This window comes from Nelumbo nucifera, chromosome 8 (genome assembly GCF_055504915.1).
Source record: "Nelumbo nucifera cultivar China Antique chromosome 8, China Antique-T2T, whole genome shotgun sequence".
In the NCBI taxonomy this organism is placed as follows: domain Eukaryota; kingdom Viridiplantae; phylum Streptophyta; class Magnoliopsida; order Proteales; family Nelumbonaceae; genus Nelumbo; species Nelumbo nucifera.
The window spans coordinates 30,601,360-30,625,333 of record NC_142656.1 but is presented as its reverse complement, the minus strand read 5'-3'; the positions used below and the strand labels follow the sequence as shown (position 1 = coordinate 30,625,333).

The 23,974-nt window shown below is 39.3% G+C and overlaps 1 protein-coding gene across 1 annotated transcript in view; it reads right to left on the bottom strand.

Annotated features, from left to right (window-relative positions):
- The window catches only part of LOC104590070 (beta-mannosyltransferase-like protein), a 33,593-nt gene extending 14,410 nt beyond the window's left edge, over positions 1 to 19,183 (bottom strand). Inside the window, exon 1 of the mRNA XM_010248592.3 lies at positions 18,815 to 19,183. Coding sequence (XP_010246894.1) covers positions 18,815 to 18,994 — 180 coding nt within the window. The 5' untranslated portion in view covers positions 18,995 to 19,183. The remainder of the gene's footprint in view (positions 1 to 18,814) is intronic.
- Positions 19,184 to 23,974: the final 4,791 nt, after the last annotated feature.

The window sequence follows — 23,974 nt, the reverse complement described above, 5'->3', positions numbered from 1 at the left end:
TGGTGTAACTGGATTAAGAGGTGTATTAAGTCTTGTCATTACTAATTACAAGTTAATGGAACTGTAGTGGATTTTTTCCCGGCTTTGAGAGGAATTAGGCAAGGAGCCCCCTTTCTATTCACTTTGATTGTTGAGGTTCTTGGTATGCTTATTGCTAAGGCGACTCACACAAAGTTTTAAAAGGCTAAAGGCAGAGATGAGGCCATTGGGTATTGGAGAGGCAAGGTGCAAGCCTCAAGGTGGTTTGAGGTGTAAGCCTCAAAGTAAAGAGATAAAAATTATAAATATAGTTCATAAACAACAAAGGCATTAAGAAAAGAATGAAAATGAAGTTTTGTGTAATTTTGTGCGACTTATTTAGTATATTAATAGTCTAATAACCAATAAGATAGCTTATAGTTTATAGTAATTGTAGTAACTTATGTAATATATTGATAGTCTAATGACCAATAGGCTAGCTTACACTTTATAAAAGTACTACTAAGCATATCAAACTGGAACATACTAATCAATTAGGTATTTTTTGCTACATGTATTAATTTCAATGATGAAGTGCTTATGGTGCTACTTTGAAACCTAACAAAGAAAATAAAAATTGGCTACTGATTCAAAGTAATGAAGGAGCTGATCATGTAATTTGGTGGTCAACCAAAACATACTAAATTACTGACCAATTAATAATTTTATTATTGTAAAAAAAAGAAGAAAAAGTAAATAAATATGCTAGAAGAATAAGCTAAGAATCAAAGAAAAATTAGTATTTGTGAATACACGTTGAAGACAAAGTTGCATTTGAATACCAAAAAATCAATTTGTTATCAATCAAAAAAGTAATTTACTTGATTTTTTGAATTTTAAGATTAGGATTTATATTCACTAAATAAAAGTAATTTATTTTATTTACCAAAAAAAATGAAGTATAGGATGTTAATTTGCGTACATCCCATTACTTGTTAAGCAACTACAACCCTGTTAAATGTTAATGAGCAAAAAGACACTCTCATATACCAATTGGACGATTGGACTTTTTTGACTGTTGGTATTGTTTGTATTAATAAATTTAATCGTAACAGAGTACATATAGCAACAATCAGTCAGACGACTCAATCCAAAACATTAAAATACAGAAGTACTTATCCGTCAGTTTTTCATCCATCTTTTCACGCCTAAAAATCTTCATTTGAAGTACAATTGATCTCAAAACATCTGAACTTAAAATATTGTTCAGGTTTTGAAGCTTAAACTTGTAGACTTGAATCTATATAAACAGATTGGTCGGTAGATGGACTTCCCAGTGGTAGTGGTAGATTCCCAACAACTGCATCATTGAAACTTCAATCTTCTCTGGTTCATGAAGAACAGGGTTTTCTCTCACAATCTCACTCTTTCGATCAACTTTACCAATGGATTTCCAACAAAAAGAGTTATCTTCTCCGGTGATTCATGAATAAGAATAACAAAGGTTCGCTCCCTGCCTCCCTCCCTCTCTCTGAGGCTATTGAGGCAAGGCTTTTTTTGGCCGCCTCGCCTTAAGGTGTACGCCTCACGCCTCGCCTCTTTAGCCTTTTAAAACTATGGATTCACAAGAGCTGTTGAGAGGCTGGAAGGTAGGTCATGGCAGTGTTCCAGTTACTCACTTGCAATTTGCAAATGATACTCTGCTTTTTTGTGATGGAGGAAGTAGAAATTGGGTTCAAAATATCAAGTTGACAGTACAACTCTTTGAGTTAATGTCCAACCTTAAGGTGAATTTTGACAAGAGTTGTATTGTGGATGTGAATTTGGAAAAAGGGGAGTTGTTGGAGTATGCACATTATCTGGGTTGTGAGGTGTCTCAATGGCCACTGGAGTATCTAGGGCTTCCTTTAGGTGATAATTCGAAGAAGGATAGTTAAAAGATTTGTCAAAAGACCTACATCTTGGAAGAAAAACTACCTATCCTTAGGAAGAAGGATCACATTGATAAGAGTTACCTTGGCCAATTTGCTAGTGTACTTTATGTTTGTTTTTAAGATGCTAGTGAGTGTGAGTAGAAAACTGGAAAAGTCGATGAGGGATTTCTTGTGGGAGCTAGGGGAGGAGAAAAAAAGGCCATAGAGTTTGTTGGGAAATGATGAGTAGAAGCAAGAAGTTAGGCCTAGGTAACTTACTCAAAAGAAATGAAGCTCTGCTAGGAAAGTGGCCATGGAGACAACTTATGGAGAAGGACAAGCTTTGGGTTAAGATAGTGACTGGTATTCATGGGCTTGCAGCTGACGGCTGGGATGCTAGAATTTTGGTTGGGGATACCAAAGCATCTCCTTGGAAAGCCATTATTGTTGTCCTTCCATCCTTCCTATCCTTTATCAGGTATGACCTTTGTTCTGGTAACCTTATAAAATTTTGGGAACAGGTTTGGGTGGGTAATCTATCTTTGAGAGATAAATATCCCACTATATTTGTCCTTTTGCAATATAAAGATAAATTTGTGTCATCTTTCCTGGTTCCATCAAGTTCAAAAATTGGTTTTGATTGGGATTTGGGTTTAAGGAGGGGTGCATAGTTTTCAAGGCGCCAAGGCAAGGCTAGGCAATAGGGGGGCGCCTTGTCGCCTAGGTGATGGATTTTTTTAAGTAAAAATATGTATCCTAGGGTAGTTCCCTAGGTTCCATAATATATTTCCTTAATAAATATCCATAATTTTCATAAGAAAAGTATAAACTTCATGTTAAAGTATAGAAAATCAACATATTCCAACATATTCATGAGAAGAAAAAGAAGAAAAAAAATTAAAAAAATATAGGGGCTGAACTCCTATTTCTATTATAGGAAAAGAAGAAAAGGTGGAACAAGAAGAAAAAGAAGAAATTAGTATATAAACACATAATTAGTAAAGAAAAAGAAGACAGCATTTTAAGTTCTTCCTTACTTATTGGTTCAGATTTTGAAGTCTTTGAGGGTTCAATACAGCATTTAGCAATGTTTGTTTTGATTAAACCCTAACAAATAAGAAAATAATAAAAATAAATTAGTATATAAACACATAAAATTAATATTTTAGTTTAAAATGTCCTTTTTATAATTAAAACCTCAAAAAATTAAGAATATAAAAGTTTTTTATAACACGCTATAGAAAACTGCTTGGCGATTAGGCGAGGCGAGCCTCCAAGGGCGCCTTGTCACCTAGGTGTCGCCTTGACAACTATGGAGGGGTGTGAGGGATTCAGAATTTAATGAGCTCTTGGATTTGCTTCATATCCTTGATGGGGTTTACTTGGACTCCTCAAAACCTGATAGTCGCATTTGGACTCTTTCCTCCTCTGGTTCCTTTTCATGTGCTTCTTTCTTCAAGGCCCTCATTCAACCTGTTGATTCTTCCAAAATTCCATATCCAATGGTTGAGGTCTAGGGTAATCCTATCCCTCCAAGAGTTGGGGGTTTTTGTTGGGAAGTCTTCCTGGAAAAACTTGCTTAACTCCTCATTGGTGTGCGATTTACGATTTACTCCAAAGGAAAAGAACAAATTGGTGCTTATCTCCTTGCTGATGTGTAATGTGTAAGGATAATGGAGAAACTTGCTTTCACTTACTAATTTCCTACTCCTTTGTTACTTCTATTTGGGAATGGTTTTTCTCGTTACTTGGGTACAGGTGGTCTCCCCCGACTAATGTGTAAAGCTTGTGCTTGTTTGATTCCTCTTTCTTGAGGTGGCCAAAGAAAACGGGACGAGTCTTGTGGAGATGTGTTAGGGTGGCTGTAAGTTGGACCATATGGGAAGAGAGGAATGCAAGATTGTTTTCAGAAAGGGAAAGAAGTAGAGAAGCTACCATAGAAACCATTACAGTGGGAGTGGTTCATTGGGTTAAATCAATGGATATGTTTGCCAACTTCTCAGCAGGTGATATCTTGAATTCATGGATGGAAGTGGCTAGTTCTGATTGTCATAGATCCAATATAAGTCTTGTTTGGTCTCCTCCAACGTTTAATTACATCAAACTGAACTTTGATGGGAGTAGTTCTAGAAACTCGAGTCCTTCTGGTATTAGAGGGGTCTTTGGAGATGGTGAAGGCAGTGTTATTGGATTATATTCGGGGCCCTGTTGGAGTAGGTGACTCTCTAAGGGCTGAGGTTACGGCTCGGCTGTCATGGAAGGAGTGCAAAAGGCAAAGGAGCTGGATGTTAGGAAGTTGATTATCAAAGGTGAGTCAAAATTAGTAGTGGAACGGTTGAGAAAGGAAGATAAGGGTTTCTGGATTTACAACAATGAGAAAAAGAGATTTAAATGGCTGACGAGAGATATGGAATTGCAATTCAGCTGGGCTAAAAGGACTGCAAAGGCCTTTGCTGATGTTTTAGCTAAACAAGGGATGGGAAGGAATCATTTGTTTTGGGCTCTTTTGTAATTGCATAGTTGTTGTGGTGAGGTAAGACAGTTTACATCTCCCAATCCTGTAACTATTTTTTTATTAATCTAATGAAATTCAGTTATTGATCAAAAAATATTTCTTATTCCCAAATTAGCCACTAATCTAATCTCTATGGGTCAACTAGTTGATGATGGATACTCTATCCATTTTTCTCGTAATGGTTGTTTAATAGAGAACCAACTCACTAGGACTGTGAAAGGGAGGGGCTACAAGGTTGGACACCTTTTTGCTATAGAGTTTGGTAGGAATAGTTTGACATCTTTCCATAGTTGTTCACTTGCATCATCAACATCCTCTTCTTCGAGGAGTAACTAGCAGTTGTGGCATCGTCATCTTTGGCACCCACATTTTGATAAACTTAGTCTTATTTCTCCTTCTAGTCTTCCTAAATGCAAATTGCCTCAATTATGTTTTGTTGACAAGTCCTATATTCCATGTTCTATGAATAAAAGCACTATCTTACCTTACCCTTTTGGGAGGTGATTAGTTTTCAAGAAAAGCTGTTATCGATCTAGAGAGGAGGGATTGAAATGATGCAGATACCAAATTCTGAGCCTAATGATGCCATGGAAGAGGAATGAATCTCAAAAAATCCGGAGATGCTGGTATAGTGCTTTTTAGGTGGATATTTTTAGTTGAAGTAATGGGGTTGTGGATTTGGGCTGGTTGATGTATAAAGGGCTACTTGTCCTTGCAGTACGATGTTTATATTTTGGTTTTAGAGTGGTTATTTTTTTATCAATAATTTTAGGGTGGTTGATTTCTTATCACCTTTCCTTATACCTTCTTTTTTTAATAAAATTTTTCTTTACCATAAAAAAAATAATTGTGATTTTCCGTGTAATGAGAAAGTATAGAAGACAGACATAGATTCCTATATATGCTTCACAAGGGTGGAAAATCCAAATTGGCATGGACCTCCTATCGCCAATGACAATGGAAAAGGGATTGTGGGATGCTGTTTGCGAAGAACATTGATTGAAAGTTACAGTATTGGAGGGGATGGCACAAAGAGGTGTTATAGTTGGGGAATTTCAGGAACTAGATGAAAGGTTGGAGTTCATCCACCGGTGTTTAGTTAGGAGGTTTCAAAACTCTAATCGTGAAATAAGTGAGGTGGAAAGGCGGGCATTTGCAGGATGGAATAGATGGAGTTTCTCTTGAGCAAGAAAATTGGGAGTAAGTACTTTCCTATTTATTTTCAAGAAGAGTAGTGCTAAGACATTGCTAGATCGGGAGAAAAATGGGGGAGGTACCTGAACTAAGGCTGGATAGATGGTCCCCACAAGGTTTATAGCACAGCAAAAATCCTTCATTTGGATTGAAGACTTCAGAATCCCTCTTCATGCTTGGAGCACACAAACCTTAGTAGAAATAGAGAATGCTTGTGGCAAATTCAAAAGATTTGATTTTTGTAGGCTTTGGGAGCAAATACAATCTGCAAAAATCTTAATAGAAACAGAGGACCCATCTTCAGTTCCAACTCTTCTTGATTTATTCCATGTAGGAGAAGCTTTTGAACTGAGAATGATTGTGAGGAATGGTGACCCAATGTTTACTTTAATTGATAAGTGCACTAGAACATAAAACTTAAAGGAGAAGACAGAGAACAAAATTAGGGTTTCACAAGGGAAGGAAAGTGACAAACAGGCAAAGGGGAAAGGGAAGAAGGAAGATGATGGGTCAACGAAGAAGGGTAGCGAGGTAATTCTAGAAATTTTAACAGCATTCATGGAAAATCAAATATTAAAAGGAATGGTGGGGCCAATTCAAATTTTAAAGGTTTTGGACCAGTTAACAATTCAAATCTAATTGGGCCCATTAACAATAAGAGTGGGGGTTACCAAATTCTTCTAAGGGTTTCATTACAAAGGGTTGTTCAAAGATAGGGATCCCAAGGAGAGGAAAAGTCAAGAAGCTTCAAGATGTTTAGCACGAAAGACAACAGAGGTAAGAGGGAGAGGCAACTATCAATGGTTTATCACTCATTATGAATACAAGCATGTAGGAACAATTTCAACAAATCACTTTGGTAATGTAGGTATTGACCTAAATGTTCGAAAGGAAGATGATCAATGGACAAGAATTAATAGCGAAGTAGGCAATGCAATTATAGTTGTTCAAAGTGAAAGATGAATTGATAAGGACAGGACTAAGTTAGGAATAGAGGAATTTCTCGAGGCCATTTTGGTGAGTCATTTCCATCCTTTGGCTTCTCCACCTTACATGACAAATTTTTACTACCAATCATGGTTGCATGATGAATGTAGAAATAATCCAGTTGATGGTGAGTTAAGAAATCACAAAGACTAGTTAGGTCCAGTAATAGAGGTTGATGTTAATACAGAAAAGATAAATATTTACGAGGTAGAGGTTAGAAGCGGTGCTGAAAGGAGAAGAGGTTGGGGAGAATGGTAGTTCAAACAAGGAGTTAGAGGACAGAACTATAGAGTTGAATCTCAAATCTGAAAGGGAGGGGCGGAGAGTCATTAGGAGCCAAGAGAAGCCAGGACTGAGGGTCTTGTAGAAGAAAAGGAAGGTAAGCATAACAATACGGAGGGCTTAGAAAAAGGGAAGGAAGGAGGAAACAAGGAGATTGAAAAATGAAAAAAGATTTGGGGTGGAGAAAGTTAAAGGGGTAGCCCAGTCCACAAGGCTCCCACCAATGCAGGGTCTGGGGAGAGACAGATGTACGTAGCCTTACCCCTACAAATACACAAAGAGGCTATTTCCAAGGGGTGGAGAAGACTCCAGAGTATTATTATAGGAAAAGAAAATGTAGGGCCAAACCTCTACAAATCAACAATCAAGGGGATTCTGATTGTGAGTCAATCCCCTTTCTCCGTGTTGTTCCCCACTTTGTCTCCCTTTCCTCTCACCCCAAGAGTCTTTGGTTGTGTTTGTTTTGTTCAGCACTTGGGGCCTGGAGTAGACAAGCTAGATGCTCGGGCTACGAAGTGTATTTTTCTTGGCTACTCAAGGACTCAGAAAGGGTACAAATGTTATAACCCTACGTTTCATAAATCGTTTGTGTGCCCGGATGTCACCTTCTTTGAATCAGTTCCTTTTTTCTCCAATACCGGGGTCTCTTCTTCTCCCTCTGTGGTTCCTCTTCCTGTTCCGGTTGTGGACCCCCTTCCCGTAGCTCCCACTCCTACGACAGATGCACATCATATGCCGGTTACTACAGAGAGGCCGCCAATTACTCAAGTGTATACTCGCAGAAGTGCTTCGGCTTCTCCTCCACTTCGGCACCCGTCGACAGATCCTGCTACTGCTCCTTCTCCCTCAGATCTTCATCTCCCTATTGCTTTGCGGAAAGGTAAACGTACTTGTACTTCTCATCCCATTTCAGACTATGTTTCCACTGCTCACCTTTCTGCTTCCCATTGCAAGTTTATATCATTACTCTCTTCAGTTCCCATTCCCAAGACTGTACAAGAAGCCCTTGCCTCTCCAGGGTGGCGGCAAGCCATGGAAGAAGAACTCTCTGCTCTACAACATAATCATACGTGGGAACTCACCATCCTTCCTCCTGGTAAGCACACTGTTGGGTGTAAATGGGTCTATACAGTGAAGCATCTTCCTGATGGCAATGTGGAACGATTGAAGGCACGGTTAGTGGCCAAGGGCTATTCTCAGTTATATGGTGTGGACTATATGGAGACATTCTCTCCTGTGGCTAAAATTGGTTCAGTTCGGGTGTTGATCTCATTGGCTACTATGTATGATTGGCCTCTCCTACAACTTGACATCAAAAATGCCTTCCTACATGGTGATCCTCATTCTTACAGGTACTAACTTTTGCTCTGTGCCTGTCGTTTGTTCTCTAGTTTCCCAGACTGCTACGAAACCCTGGCCCATGAATTGGAAGCTGAAGGAGAAAGCAGGGATATTGTAGTGTAGGAGGAGAGAGGGAGAAGGCAGTGGGACTTAATAGTAGAAGAGTTTGAAGAATTAAAAAGAAAAGATTTGGACAAGGAGAAGAATAATGGGAAAGGAAAATGGGAGTCTTGTAACTAGGGATGGGGGGGACCTGAGAAAATTTGTGAGGGGTCTAAAGACCCGAAAGAGCTAAACTGTTTGAGGAACAAGAAGGAAGAAGGAAAGTTTATAAAAAGGAAACTGAGTGAAGTTGAGAGATTAAGATTGGATGTGGAAGGAGATAAAGAGTTTAGTGAAAGGAAGAGAAGGAGAAGGGGAAGCGGGTAGTCAAGAGTATAGGCTAGGGGGCAAATAGAATTTGGAGAAATGAAGATTGTAAGTTGGAATGTGAGAGGTTTGGGAAATGTAAGGAAGAGATCTCAAATAAAGGGGGTTATAAGGAAAGAAAACCTAGACATAGTTCTAACTCAAGAATCTAAGCTGACAACTTTTGATGATAGGTGGGCTAGAAGTATGTGGAGGGCAAGAGGAATTAGTTAGGCAATGAGTCCCACTTGGGGATCATCTGGAGGGATAGTAACTTTGTGGAATCATGAGATTGTGAAGGGAGTTGAAGAACCGGTGGGAAGATTTACAGTTTCTGTTAAGTTTAAACAAGTGGCGGATGAGTATGAATGGGTTTTGACTAACATCTATGGCCCTAATGGTTACAGAGAAAGGAATGAGTTGTTTGAAGAGTTGGGTGATATCAAAGGACTTTGTGAAGGACCTTGGTGTATAGGAGGGGATTTTAATGTAATTAGATTCACAGAGGAGTCTGATAATTCAAGGCAAAAAACCACCACAAGTATAGGGAAGTTTAATGAGTTCATCAACATGTTTGAGCTTAAGGAATTGAATTTGTTATATAACAGCTTCACTTGGTCCAACCTCCAGGCTGACCCAATTTACTCAAAATTAGACAGATTCCTCTTCACTGCAGATTGGGAAGAGCATCGGGGCGACTTAGTATCCAATGCACTTCCTAGAGTAACTTCTAATCATTGGCCAATTTCTACTAGTAAGAATGAGTTTGGAGATAGAGGTCCAGCCCCATTTAAAATTGAGAATATGTGGTTACTTCACCTGGATTTTAGGGAAAAAGTAAAGGATTGGTGGAATGAGAGTAGCCCAAGGGAGGGAATGAAATTTCATTGGAAGTTAAAAGAGTTGAAATCTAGAATTAAGAAATGGAATATACAGCATTTTGGAAGGATAGAAGAAAGAAAACAAGAGGTGATAAATCAAATTGAGGTCTTGGAGGCAAAGGAAGGAGAAGGAACTTTGGGGAAAGGGTAAGAAGAAGATGTGGGAACTTGGAAGAAATTGGAAGATATTCTTTTCAAAGAAGAAATATGTTGGAGACAAAAATCTAGGCACAAGTGGGTGAGGGAAGGAGACAATAATACAAAATACTTTCACAATATAGCAAATGGGAGGAGAAAGAAAAATCACATCTCTAAGCTTGTGGTAAATGATAATTGTAGGGGCTTTTATGGATCACTTCAAACATATCTATACAAGGACCCTAAATGACAGAATAAGGTTAGAAGGTTAGGGTTGGCCTAAGTTACCAGGACTAGTGGGACATTCTTAAGGATGACATTCAAAAGGTTTTCATTGAATTTTTTGAAAGAGAGTGATTAATCTGGGTCTAAATACTCCTTTCATTGCCTTAGTTCCAAAGATGGGAGCAAGTCATCCTAGAAAGTTTCAGACTATTAGCTTTCTTTTTATCAATAACTCTAAAAATTTTCATTAATTAAGATGCTTCAGAATACAACAAGAAGTTGCAAAGAAATCAGCATAGAAGCTGACCCAGGACAGAATTACAAATGTGCCCAAAACATATCTGTTCTTTGAACCCTTTGCTTTGCTAGACATATTCCTTGACATCCATTTGAACCTTCTGAAATCATTCTTCAGCTGCCAGGTCACTCCTTCCCCTTTCTGCAACCATTTTATCACAGTTTTTGAGTCTACCTCGATGATCAGTCTATTAATCCCCAGCTCTTTGGCCTTCTCAGCCCCATATACTACAGCTAGAAACTCTGCCCTAGCCACATCACCCTCCTCCACAGGACCGGAGAACAGAGCAATAATGGAACCATTTTCATTTCTAATGGCTCCCCCAATACCTGAAGGGCCTAGGTTACCCACACAACTCCCATCGAAATTCAGCTTCTTCCAACCCTCTGTTGGAGGGGACCAGGTCTCACAAACCTGTCACCTCATAGATGATGAAACAGCAATAAGTCCCCAAACCCTGAAAAAGTCTTCAACTTTTAAATCTGAGAACAGCTTTAAGCTTTTTACCCAATGTGCCACCCTCAATGTTATTGTTTCAACTAAAGCTTCCTTGCATTTTTCCTTACTTTCAAAAGTTTCAGCCTATTAGCTTGGTAAACAGTTAATATAAAATCATTGCTAAGGTACTGTCTGGGAGGATTAGATAGGTGCTTCATACATTCATCTCCCCAAATCAAGGTGCCTTTATAAAAAGTAGACAAATTGTTGAGTAGATTTTTAATTGCTAATGAAAGTGTTGAAGATTTTAAAAGAAGTAGGAAAAAAGGGTCAATTTGCAAATTGGATCTTGAAAAGGCAAATGACATGGTTGATTGGTCATTTTTAATGGAACTACTAGATTCCTTTAGGTTTGGGGAGAGGTGGTGTAAGTGGGTATAGGGGTGTATTTGGACTTGCCACTACTCTATTTTGGTGAATGGTTCAGTGGTAGATCGCTTTCCTACCATTAGAGGTATTAGGCAAGGATACCCCCTCTCTCCTTTCCACTTCACTTTGATTGTCAAAGTTTTGGGGAGATTAATTAAGAGGGTAGATTCTAGAAATTTGGTGAGAGGGTGGAAAGTAGGAAGGGATAAGGTTTCAATTACCCATTTACAATTTGCAAATGATACCATCTTGTTCTACAAAGGAGATGAGCTCAGACAGGTTAGTAACTTGAAGTTGGTGATTAATTTGTTTGAACAAATGTCCAATCTTAAAGACAGTTTTGATAAGAATTGTGTGGTTGGAAGTAATATGAGTTATACGGAAGTGGAAGATAGGGCTCATATATTGGGTTGTGTGGTTGCTTAATGGCTGTTGAGTTATTTGGGTCTACCCCTAGGGGATAATCCGAATAAGAGCAGCTTTTGCAATCTGGTGATTGATAGATTCACAAAGAGATTAGCTTTATGAAAGAAGAAATTACCTTTCCTTGGGAGGTAGGATAACATTAATTAAATCTACGTTGGATAATTTGCCTATTTATTTCTTGTCAGTGTATAAGATTCCTAAGGGTGTTGGTGGATTAGGATTAGGTAATTTACAAAAGAAGAAGAATAAGGCTTTGTTGGGAAAATGGTTATGGAGGCTGAGAGTGGATAGGGTTAAGTTGTGGATTAAAGTGGTTCTAAGTATCCATGGGCAAGCAACTGAAAGATGGAATGTGGGAGTATTGGCTAAGGCCACAAGAACTTCTCCTTGGAAATATAGTCATGCCATTCTACCGTCCTTCCTTCCATCAGGTATGACATTTGCTCTGGAAATCTTGTGAAACTCTAGGAACATGTCTAGGTGGGAGAATTACCTTGGAAAGAACAATTCCCGTCCTTATATTTCCTCTCTAGGTTTAAAAAATGAGCATGTCACCACATTTCAAGTCCATTCTAATCTAAGCTCAATTTTTTACTGGAATCTGGGTTTTAGAAGGGCACTTAGAGATTCTAAATTGAACAATGTTTCTGCTTTGATTAAAGTTCTAGATGGAGTGGTGTTGGATCCTTCTAGAAGGGCTAACCGGATTTGGACTCCACCATCGGGTGTTTTTTCCTATGCTTACTTCTTTAGAGAGTAAGTAAATCATTCATCTAACCCTAGGCAACCTTTTCCAGTTAAGGAAGTTTGGGGTAAACCAATTCCTCCCAAGATAGGAGCTTTTTGTTGGGAAGCTTTCTTAGAAAAGTGTAACACTTGTGATTTGCTCCAAAGAAAAAGACATAATTGGTGTTTATCCCCAAACTAGTGCATCCTTTGTAAAGATAATGATGAAAGTTGCTGTCACTTATTAATCTTCTGCCCTTTTGTTTCAATGCTTTGGAATTGGTTTCTCTCTCTATTTGGTTGTAGATGGACCCTCCACCAAGTTTATAGAGCTTGTTTGCTCCTTTTTCTACTACAAGATCAAAGAAAAGAAGTAGAATACTATGGAGATGTGTAAGAGCAGCTGTTTGTTGGACAATTTGGGAAGAAAGAAATCAAAAAAAAAAATCTCCGGAAAAAAGAAAAAAAGTAAGGATGTCATCATTAAAACAATAACTATTAGGGTGGTTCATTGTGTAAAGACTATGAAACTCTTGTGAGGTATTTCAATAGGAGACATTACCAAGAATTGGAAAGAAGTGGCTTGTTCAACTCCTCTTAAATATGTGACTAGTCCACTTTCGTCCCCTCCGACTATTTGGGTTCACAAAACTGAATTTTGACATAAGTAGTGAAAGCAATCTGACCTCATCAGGTATAGGAAGATTTTTTAGGGATGAGGAAGGAAAATTTATTGCTATGTATTCTGGTGCCATTGGAGTAGGGGATTCCCTAAGAGCTGAGGTTATGGCAATTTTGGAAGGGATAAAGAGAGCGAAGGAAATAACTATCAGAAAACCAGTTGTGGAAGGTGATTTAATGTTGCTCATTGGTTGGCTTCAAAAGGAAGAGAATGGGACTGGAAGTTTTCGAATGAGAAAAAGAAAGTTTAAATGGCTGATCCAAGACAAGGAGATTAAGGTTCAGCAGATTAAGAGAAGTGCAAACTCCTTTGCGAATGCACTTGCTAAACAAGGGGTGGGAAGAGTTGATCTTTTTTGGGCAATGTTGTAATATAAGTTTGTTCTTGGGAAGGGTTAAGAAATTTTACCCTCCCCTTGCCCTGTTGTATTTGATCCTCTTTTTTGTTTCAATAAAATTTCATTTAATTATCCAAAAACAAAATATGTATACATTCACTTTGAATTTGTTGTATATGTTATGTTTATGTATTTTAATTTGAGCTAATATGTTTTTTAAAACACTTAGTTTAAAATTTAAGTATGAATTTTTTGTTAATACTATTTTTTTGAATTTTTTGGAATTTTTCCATTTTTTTAAATTTTAAAAAGTTTTGTGCCTTTCTTCAAAAAGGTGCACACCTTGCCTTGCACCTTGCACCTCAGGAACAAAAAGGCCCCTTTGTTTTTCTTCTTGTGTCATGCCCTTTTAAAACACTGGTTTCAGATCCTTACAAGATTATTGACCAGGTGTTATCATCCAGGTTGAAGAGAGTGTTACACTTCATTGTGGGCCCAGCTCAAATGGCTTTTGTGGAGGGTAGGCAAATATTGGAGAGTGTTAATCGCAAGTGAATGTGTGGATGCAAGGATAAGAAGTGGGGTGGAGGGGGTAATTTGTAAAATTGATATTGAAAAAGCACATAATCATGTGGATTGGGGATTTTTGGAGGAAGTTCTCACCAGGATGTATTTTGGGGAGAAGTGGAGAAGTTGGATGTTTGCATGTGTTTCTTCAATTTCGTTTTCAATGCTTGTAGCTGGAGTTTAAACACAATTTTTTAATGCAACAAAAGGAATTAGGCAAGGAGATCCATTGTCTCCTATGCTCTTTGTTTTGGTGGTGGAGTTGTTAAACTTGCTAATTAATAAGGGGTGGTCGAGGTTTAATTACAGGTGTCAAAGTGGGAGGTGAAAGATTAGGCATTACTAATTTCAATATGCAGAGGACACTTTGATATTTGTGGAAGCCTCAATAGAACAACTGCCGAATTTGATAGCTATTTTAAAATGTTTTACGGTGTTGTCAGTGTTGAAAAATCAACTTGAACAAAAATGTGTACAGGATATTGCTCATTCATTTTTTTATCAGTAAAAAAGATTTTATTAATATCAATTTCAAGTATTACAAATAGGTGGGATTTACTTCTTAAAGACAAACTTTATACTTTATAATTCTGCCCAAAACATTTGATGCCTTGCTTCCCTTGTTAGGTAATGTATCCTCCATCCCATTTGCTGAAAAGTATGTCTATAGACCCATGGGAGTCCACTTCCACTTCCAAGTTGTGAAAACCAAATTGCCTAGCAAATTTTAACCCATGGAGTAATCCACAGAGCTCTGCTGTCAATGCATTAATGGCCCTGAATACAGTGCTAAGACCTTTCCTTCTGTGTCTCTGAACACCCCTCCTAGTCCAGCTGCAACCTGACTACCAATATAACTCCCACCAAAATTGAATTTAACAAAGTTGGTTGTTGGGGGTCTCCATTCCATGTTTACCCTTTCCTTGGCTTGAGCCGATAAGACCACTTCCTTCCAAGTTCTCAAAATGTGCCACTTTAATTTTCACCAAATCAAAGATTTCCATTTCTGTTATACTCTTTTCACTAAAAATCCTCCCATTCGTTGCTTGAGGACTGTGAAGTATCATTGGGTTGTCTTGTAGGGGAAGTTCCATTTACTTATTAGGGTCTCCCAATTGGGGCTAAAGCATCTTCAGCATCCACATGGCAGCCAAAAGTGTTGGATAGAGTTGAGCAGAAACTAGCAGGTTGGAAAGAAAAGTGCCTACCTTTTGGAGGCAAAATTACACTAATTTGTCCAACTTACCTACTTATTATTTTTTTTTTTTTGGAAAAGGTAAGGTAATTTTATTCAGAACAAGAAACCATACAGTACAGACAGAGATCAGGCCAAGGAAAAACAGCCTGAGAACAACACAAATTACAAGCTCCAACAGGACTGAGACCGAAATAAAAGAGGCAAGTTCAGATGCCTGAACTCCTCAGTAACAGACACCCAAGAGATCAGCTTGCCCACTGCTCTCTGTACAAGGTCTTCAGGACTTTTAACTCTATTACAGAAGATTCTGTTGATTCTTTCAGTCCAAATGGACCACAAAACTGCTGCAGGAATGGTCCTCCACACTAATTTTCCTCTTACTTAGGCCTTTTACTTTCCAGCAACACGGTAGCTCTTTGACCGACCTAGGCATAACCCAGCTATGTCCATGGATTTCAGAAAGTGCTCCCACACCTAAGAGGAGACCGAACAGTGAAGACACAAATGATCTGTAGATTCTGGGAGAGAACCACAAAGACCACAAGATAGATCCAATATTTGAATGCCACGCCTCTCAAGATTAGATCTGGAAAGGCATTTGTCAAGGACCATTGTCCACACCAGAAAGTTGGATCTAGATGGACTTGTAGGATTCCAGATCTGAGTAGCAGGGAAGTCTGGGGGATCCGAGCTGCATAATTTGGAAGCTAGAGATTTGACAAGAAAACAGCCATCAGGGTTCCATTTCCAGCACCAATTATCTTCCAAGCCAAGGTCTAGCTTCTGCTTCTGAGGGAGATCCATCAGCTCCAAGACCTCTTCCAGCTCCCGGTCAAATAAATTCCTCCTAAAAAGGGGGGTCCAAATAAAAGAATCTCCTGAAGAACAATAAACCTCAGCCACTGAGGAATCTTCATTAAAGCACACTTAAATAGGAGAGGAAAGGAATCAGCCAATGGGTCATCCAAACACCAAGGATCCTTCCAAAATTTAGTTCTATCCCCTTTCCCAATCTTGACTGAAATTCCTTCCAAGAAAGTAGAAAAATTCTTCATGATACCTTTCCAAAGGGAGTTACCCCAACTTGGAGGAGGATCCCTAGATCTCCAGTTACCCCACTCCACCCCATATTTTTCAGCTATAAGAGATCTCCACCAAGCATTCCTTTCAGAAGAAAACCTCCAAATCCATTTACTTAGAAGGGCTGAATTAAAACTCTTTAATTTCCTTATTCCTAAACCACCTTCTTCCTTGAGACAACACACTTGTCCCACTTGACTAAGTAGATTTTGTTTTCCTCTTCCCAACCCCTCCAAAGAAAGTTTCTCTGAAGCTGCTAAAATCTTTTTGCTGCTTTGTTTGGGATAGGGAAAAGAGACAGGAAATAAGTGGGCAGATTGGAGAGGGTACTTTTTATCAAAGTAACCCTGCCCCCAAAAGAGAGGTATCTTGCCTTCCAAGAAGCTAATTTTCTCTCCATTCTTTCAATGACTGAGTCCCACACGGAGGAAGAAGACCAATTTGCCCCCAAGGCCAGTCCCAAATATTTCACAAGGAGGAAATCAATCTGACAAGCCAGCACCTCAGCACAATCTTCAAAATTGTCAACTTGCCCCACTGGAATGATTTGACTTTTATTCAAATTAACTTTGAGCCCAGAAACTACCTCAAACCAGGTTAAGATCCCAAGGACTAAGTCCAACCGAGAAGGGGAGGCATCCACAAAGCATAATGTATCATCTGCAAACTGAAGGATATTGACCTTTTCCCCCTCAAGGGATATTGCAAAGCCTTCCCAACAACCAGAGTCAGCTGCCTTCTTGCAAAAGAGGACAAGTATGTCCATAACACAAGTAAACTAGCAATGGGGAGAGGGGATCCCCCTGTCTCAAGCCCCTTGAGCTGTCAAAAAACCCTGCTAACTGACCATTAATCAAAGCTGAGAATTTAGGGGAAGTTATACATACTTTGATCCAATTCCTCCATTTCAAGCCAAAATTCATATGCTGCAGTACAGCATCAATGCATCTCCAATTGACATGGTCATAGGCCTTTTCAATATCTAATTTACAAATCAAACCAGGGACTCTCTCTCTTCTTCTTGAATGAATCAGTTCATTGGCAATAAGTACAGAGTCAAGCATCTGCCTCCCCGGGACAAAAGCACTTTGATTGTTTGAAATTACATTTCCTAACACCCCTTTCATTCTCTCGGCTAGAACTTTAGCTAAAATCTTATAAAAGATGTGCAAAAGACTGATTGGTCTGAAATCTTTGACATTAACAGCCCCTTCTATTTTTGGAATGAGAGTGACAAAGGTAGTGTTTAAGCTTCTTTGCAGAGAAGCATTTGCATGAAACGCCTAGAAGGCATTCATCAGGTCTTGTTTCACTATATCCCAGCATTTTACATAAAAAAGGTTGGTGAGACCATCTGGCCCTGGGGATTTGTCATCCGCTAACTTGGAAATGGCAGCCTTGATTTCCTCCTCCATAAAGGGTCTCTCAAGCTTCTCAAAGTGCAAACTTTGGTTGCAAAAGAAATTGAGAGATTGCAAAGGGAATTTCCTTGGAACATCAGAGTGGAGGAAAAAAAGATGCACATGGTAAAGTGGGATTGGATATATAGGACCAAGGAGAAGGGAGGATTGGGCATAAGAAGAATAAGGTTGCTTTTTTTTGTTAGAAAGGTTGCTTAATAAAGCTTTATCGGGTAAGTGGAGTTGGAGATTACGGGTGAAGAAGGAGGTTTTATAGAGAAGTGTGGTTGCTTTAAATTTGAGGTGGTTAATTTTGGATGGGATTCAAGGGAAGTTTCAACATCATATAGGGCGGGGTGTAGAAGGAGATTATGGAGTTCCATTCTGTGATGGCTCTGCATTTCTTGGAAGGTTGGTGCAGGAACTAGTAAAAACTCATGGGTGATTACTCATCACCCCACTACCTGTATTCTTCTCTTTATTTGAATGAAAGTTTCTTTTTTATTTATTACCAAAGAAAAAAAAAACACCACACAACTTAATTGTTTTGATTACTAACAAGAAGAATGGATCTAGTTAACATGTATTTGATTTTGTCAATGTACACTATGTAATCTTTCTATTATGCCGACTACCTGATACTTAATAATTTCTTTCATGGATACTCAGTACACTTGCTGTTTCAATTGATGTCAATTATTGTTAGCATTTTACAGTTTTGGTTGATCTTAATGTATTTTCAGGTTCTAGGAGTTTAATGTGACATTTTTATTTTAAATAAAATAAAAATCAAGATAGACATCTATGTTTGGTTTTATTGTATTTATTAGTAGCTTATCCAATGAAAAATCTTAATCTATGCGTTTCTTTTACTAACTCTGCCACTATCTCAAACCGCACATCTCATATTCATATATTTTATCAAGGTTTTGCCCTTCTTCCTCCCCCTTATCTCAATTGTCCCCTTATTTGGATATCACGGTCATCGAGTTTTCCTAAGACTAGCCATTGCCCAATGTTGGTCCCAGATATCTGGGGTCTTGAGAAGGGTGGATTGGACATGCACCTAACTTTTGGCATTTTTTTATCTTACACGCTATAGCTTAATATGTTCTATACTTGTAGCCCCTTTAAGCGAAATAAGAAATTGAAATGGTTATGTTATTTAAATTATCAAAACAATCTACAACTAAAAGAATCCTGGTTTATAATAACCTATTAAGCTTCCATTTCAATTTCCCTCGACAGAATTAAACATAGGCACTCTCCAAATCACCAAGTGAGCATTCACAACTGAAAAACTTCAATTTAATCCAAGACAAAAACAATAACCATCTCCCAAGGAAACTTTCCATTTCAATCATTTTTATTGCTATTGTTTTCGCGTTTACCTCACGGCGAGATAGCTCAGCTTTCCAAGCAGCCTCCCTCTCTGCAACCTCTCTTTCCCTCTCTTCTATATAGCTCTGCATCTCCCTCTCCTTCATGATCCTGTCTTGGATGTCTGCATCGAGGGCTTCTTTCAGTTCCTGCACGAACTTATCTACCACAGCTTTAATTCTCAGCGACATATCTAATGACGACCAGAAATAGATATCTCAATATTCCGAAACACTGGAATCACATAGGTCTGCCGCTTCTCGGCATCTCTTGCTCAATTGCTTCACTTATCGCCTGATATCTGCATCAGGATGTTCCGGCACCGAACATACAATCCGGCCGGGACTAGGAACCAATGTAAGCGTCCATTACCTTGGTACCTCGACACGTGGCATAGATGCGAAGACAAAAGACATTTTGAAGCTGGATGCGTCTCTGAACTGCGAATGAGGGTCCCACCAGATGGGACGACACTTGTATAATATATTTATTATAGGGTCAGATCAGGTCAAACCGTCAAGGTGCTTTTACTTTTAGATTCCAATCTAACGTGAAGGAAACGTTATTCCTTTCCATCCATGAACCTCCTTAAACCAGCATGGCTTCAAATTCAAATCACAATCCACTTTTATTCTGCCTACACTAGCGGGGGAAGTAATAAAATGCAATTCCAACTTGGAAGTACTTATGAAGGAAAAAAAAGCTTTGAAGCACTTGACTTATTAACAAAAGTAGGCTTTGGATAAATTTAAGGGGTTTTTATAGTTCAGTCCACCACTAGAGGGGGCTGCAATTCAGATTTATAAGGTGGATTGCAGTTCACTTATTCCTAATTTTTAGATTGAAAGAATAAAATTTAATTAATTTGTGATTTATGATTTTTGTCTAAATTTATTTGGGAAAAGTACGAACAGACCCATTGTAGAATTCTGATTATCACTACAGATATACAGAATTTCAAAAGGTCAATTACCCCCATCCTATGCATCAATGCCCGCCCGTGAATTAGCATCAATTCCAAATTGGCACCTACCCCAACTGTACTTTGTGCCTATAAATTACCTTAGGCTGAACCGTCACTCTCTCATTTACTTTTGGTATCAAATAAAATGATGGTCAGGTGTGAGTGTTAGTGATGGCAATTTCTATTTTACCCAGTGGACACCTGTAGTGGCGATTCATTTTAGTCAGTGAGACATTATCATAACAATAATTTAATTATAATATTTGAATAAATAAAATAAAAGATGAAATTAAAACATTTTCACTCTAAACATTTTATGACAAATAGATACATCTCATACTTGCCCTATCAGTTTTCATGTTTTGGAAGTGTTGCATGATTAATTCATTATCAATGTTATTAAATACATCTCTTGAAGAGATGAGAGACCCATCATATGGATGGCTGAACCCTACAGGAAAGTTGTGCAAAATTTCAAAAATTTCTTTGTTCTCATCCAGGAATCATATTCCCAATTTAGAAAACTGCACTTTCAATGTTTGTTCTTATAACCAAACTAGACCAAATCTGAAACCAAGATTAGGGAGGGATATACCTGATACGGAATCCATGCAAAAAACTCCTCCCAACGTAGGATGAGACAGGATCAGTAGGTAGTCCTTCACCAAGAACTTGCGATTCTTCAGCAAGAATCGAATGGCGTAGTGAGCACAACTTTAGAATTGTTTCTCATAGCAAGGAAACAATATCAACATCCAATCTTTATCAATTCCAAAAAATGGAGATCGAACAAGGCAGAGCGGCAAAAGCAGGGAGAAAAAAAACTAAAGGCAAAAATCAGTCAAATTGAGTTGTCTTCTGTGTTGTGTGTGTGTCCTTTTTTAGATCCGCCCTGCTCTCTATTTATAGCCTTAAAGAGGTGACCTTCAAATCTGATTAGGAGTTTCTTGATCCAAATCATTATTTGGATCTAAATTCTTTAAGTGATAAAGATAATCCCTTATCTTATCTGCAATTCAAAATCAGTTTATTCCTAATCAAATTAAGAGGTCCCTTATCCAAATCTTTATTTGGATCTGGACTCTTTAAGTGGATAAGAGTTATCATCTTATCCTTATCTACTGATCCAAACCCAGATCTGCCCCTATTTAATTAACCTAGTTCGAAATGGGTTTTAGGCCCATTAAGCTTTCAGGCTCACTTCCCTTTAATGCTGGCTAGCTTAGGCCTCTTTGTATGGTATGCCTAACATTGATCTACACATCAGCCACATTGGTTTAGCCAAACCTCTGTTACAAGGCCTGGTCGAATTCACTGTTAAATACAGTGAACCCCTGAGTTCATCACTATGGGCTCTTAATGGGTCCAACATTTATATTAAATGGTCCTTGGGTCCAACCATCTTATGAAGGCCCAAGGACTGTGGGCAGATGCAAGATTAGCCCATCAGGTATAACCCTCAATAGTCTTATACTTAACATCTCAGCCCTTAATGATCAAACACTGCCCGACAAGAGATGACCTCTCCCTCGGCTGCAAGGTATACTGTTGCACTCTCTACTCACATTGATCCTACGATTTAAAACCTTTTGCAAACAATTTTGAAACCATAATATATAAGTATATCTTTATATAAATATATTTTGCAAAAACCAAATTTCAAACATATTTGAAATCCACAACCGACAGTTTAGGTTTCCCTCAGAGATAGTGCATTTCCCCAATCATTCACTTTGCCCGACAAACGGATTGATCATGTCACTATGATCACCCACTCAGATCAATTCTCGAACTGTCCCAACATACCCAGGTTTTGACCCCCTCTAAGGATCTCACTGATTGGCATATCAAAGATAGCCCAATCCGACACCTAGCGTAGTATCATAATCGAGTCTAGCGGTCAGGTGTAACATTCCAGTTTTGCCCATCTATCTCTAAGGTCCAGGGCAATACTAGAATTTGGTCTAGTTCAGGGTTTCGAGAAAAACCCACACAGCATGTACCTCAAGTCTCACCCTATCAGGTGAAACAAGCACCCAACCAACTTGGCGGCACATCAGTGTCAGCATTGGCAGAATAAATCTCCCCAAATCTATCCAACGACTATAAAGATTCTAAACTAACACGAGTCTCATATGTGTCTAGTTTAAGGGTATTACACAAAAACACATCACAATAACATTAATCAAATATGTACTTTATTCATTTACAATAAATGTCATAATGTACATCATGTTGATTGGAGCTAAGGGCAATCAAATATGTACTTTGTGTGTCAGGGGCTTATTCAATGGGTCTGCCACATTCTCCGCTATTGCTACCTTTTACCATCAATCTCTCGTAAATTCAGTGTTGTCACACAACAGTGGAATGGGTGATGTGTTGAATTCCAAGTTCTAGAATGAACACCTTCATTCATTAGGCAACCTCAATTACGGCAATGTGCTCGGTTTGGGTTGTGGAATCTGCTATGGACCCTTGTTTGCTGCTTTTCTAGCTAACAGCACACAATCTTATCGTGAAAATATATTTAAATGTAAACTTTCTATCATCTGGGTCTGACTGAAAATCGGCATCAGTATACCCATGGATCTGTAGTGAACTACCATCAAATACCAGACAAAACTCTTTTGTCCTTCGAAAATATTTTAGTATGTTTTTCGCAGCGGTCCAATGCTCTTGCCCTGTGGTATATTGGTATCTACTTACCGCACTCACTGCCTGAGCAATGTCAGGACAAGTGCATAGCATGGCATACATGATGCTCCCTACAGCTGAGGCATAGGGAACTTCCGCCATGCCCTCAATCTCCTCAGGTGTCTTGGGAGACATTCCGCGGAGTTATTCATCTTCGTGCTTCATCCGATGTTGCTAAAGGAAGCCATGAGCGTTGAGTTTTTGGAGAGTAAGAAGATGTGAAAGTTTAGAGAAATACCTTTCGAAACGATTCCCACAGACGGCGCCAAATGATGCGGTGCGATCCGGTCACTCCTAGCTGGCACTCACGTGGCTCCTGGAAGGTACCTGAGATGAGAAGAAGAAGAATCCCTGGGGAGTTTTCTCGGTGGGGATACTCCAATGCTTAAGTTAGTACTATGAAGGAGAAGCAAGAAGGAGACGAAGCTAAGAGTGCAGATAGCGCGTTCTCACTATACTCGAGAGATTAGAGGTCTCAAGAAGAAGTTTATCTTTTGTCCTGAGGGCTTTTATAGGGACACTCACATCAGGTCGGGCATAACCGCCACTGGGCTCCTGCCACAGCCATTACCTGCCAGGGCTGCGAAAGTGGCCATTGTGGCGTACGTCTCGCCCGGGTGAGTGACACGTTTCTAGAGTGGCAGGCACGCCTCTATTTGCTGAGAGACGTGGACGCAGACTGCCGAAAGGACTGGGATTGCGCCGTCAGTAAGGGATATGACGCAGTCTGACCGGCACGGTCTGTCAGTCAGAAGCTTCCTAGATGGCGCTCGTACGGCTTATTCGTGAGCTGTTTTTGTAGTGAGCTTGGAACACTCCAGGATTACCCTTAGTGGAATTGGTCCTCAGAATGGCTTGTCTGCTTGGGAGCTCGGACGAGCTAAGGTTGCCTCGGAGTATCTCTTCAAAGGTAGCTCGGGGAGCCTGGGGTTCGCGTGGTGGCGAAATCCATTCGTGAGCTACAACGTAGCCAGCTGCTTGGAAAGCCCATCACTTGGTCGTACCGGGTTACAACGCTAAGCTATCACTCATGCTGATTCAGTGTTCATGTGTCACCGTTTCATAGATGGGGTCAAATCACCCTCCATCAATTGCCCCCCACTCCTTGGGCTAAGAGCACTGCCTTAGCGCAGGGAGTTTGTGAAGCGCGACGAGCTGATTTGATCGAAATTCAAACTTGATTGACTGCCCACATTAATGCATGTGCGGGAATCAAGAGATTTTCTGACTTTCCTGACTTTTCGGATTCTGAAAATGTGCTGAAGTGGCTTTTACCTTCGAACGTCGTGCGGCCGCGATTACCTTAATTATGGAAGACGTGTCGCCAATCACCTTTGGTTTTGGTTAGGGCACCCACGGGCCGTTGGATCTGCTTTGATCCGGGCTGTCAATTTGAAAGGGTGGAGACTATAAATAGGGGGCCTCCCAGGCCTCATTTTCTCCCATGCCATCTTGCTGTCTTCGGATTCTGAGGTCGCGCACTTCATCTAGTCTACCCGAATTCCTCAGT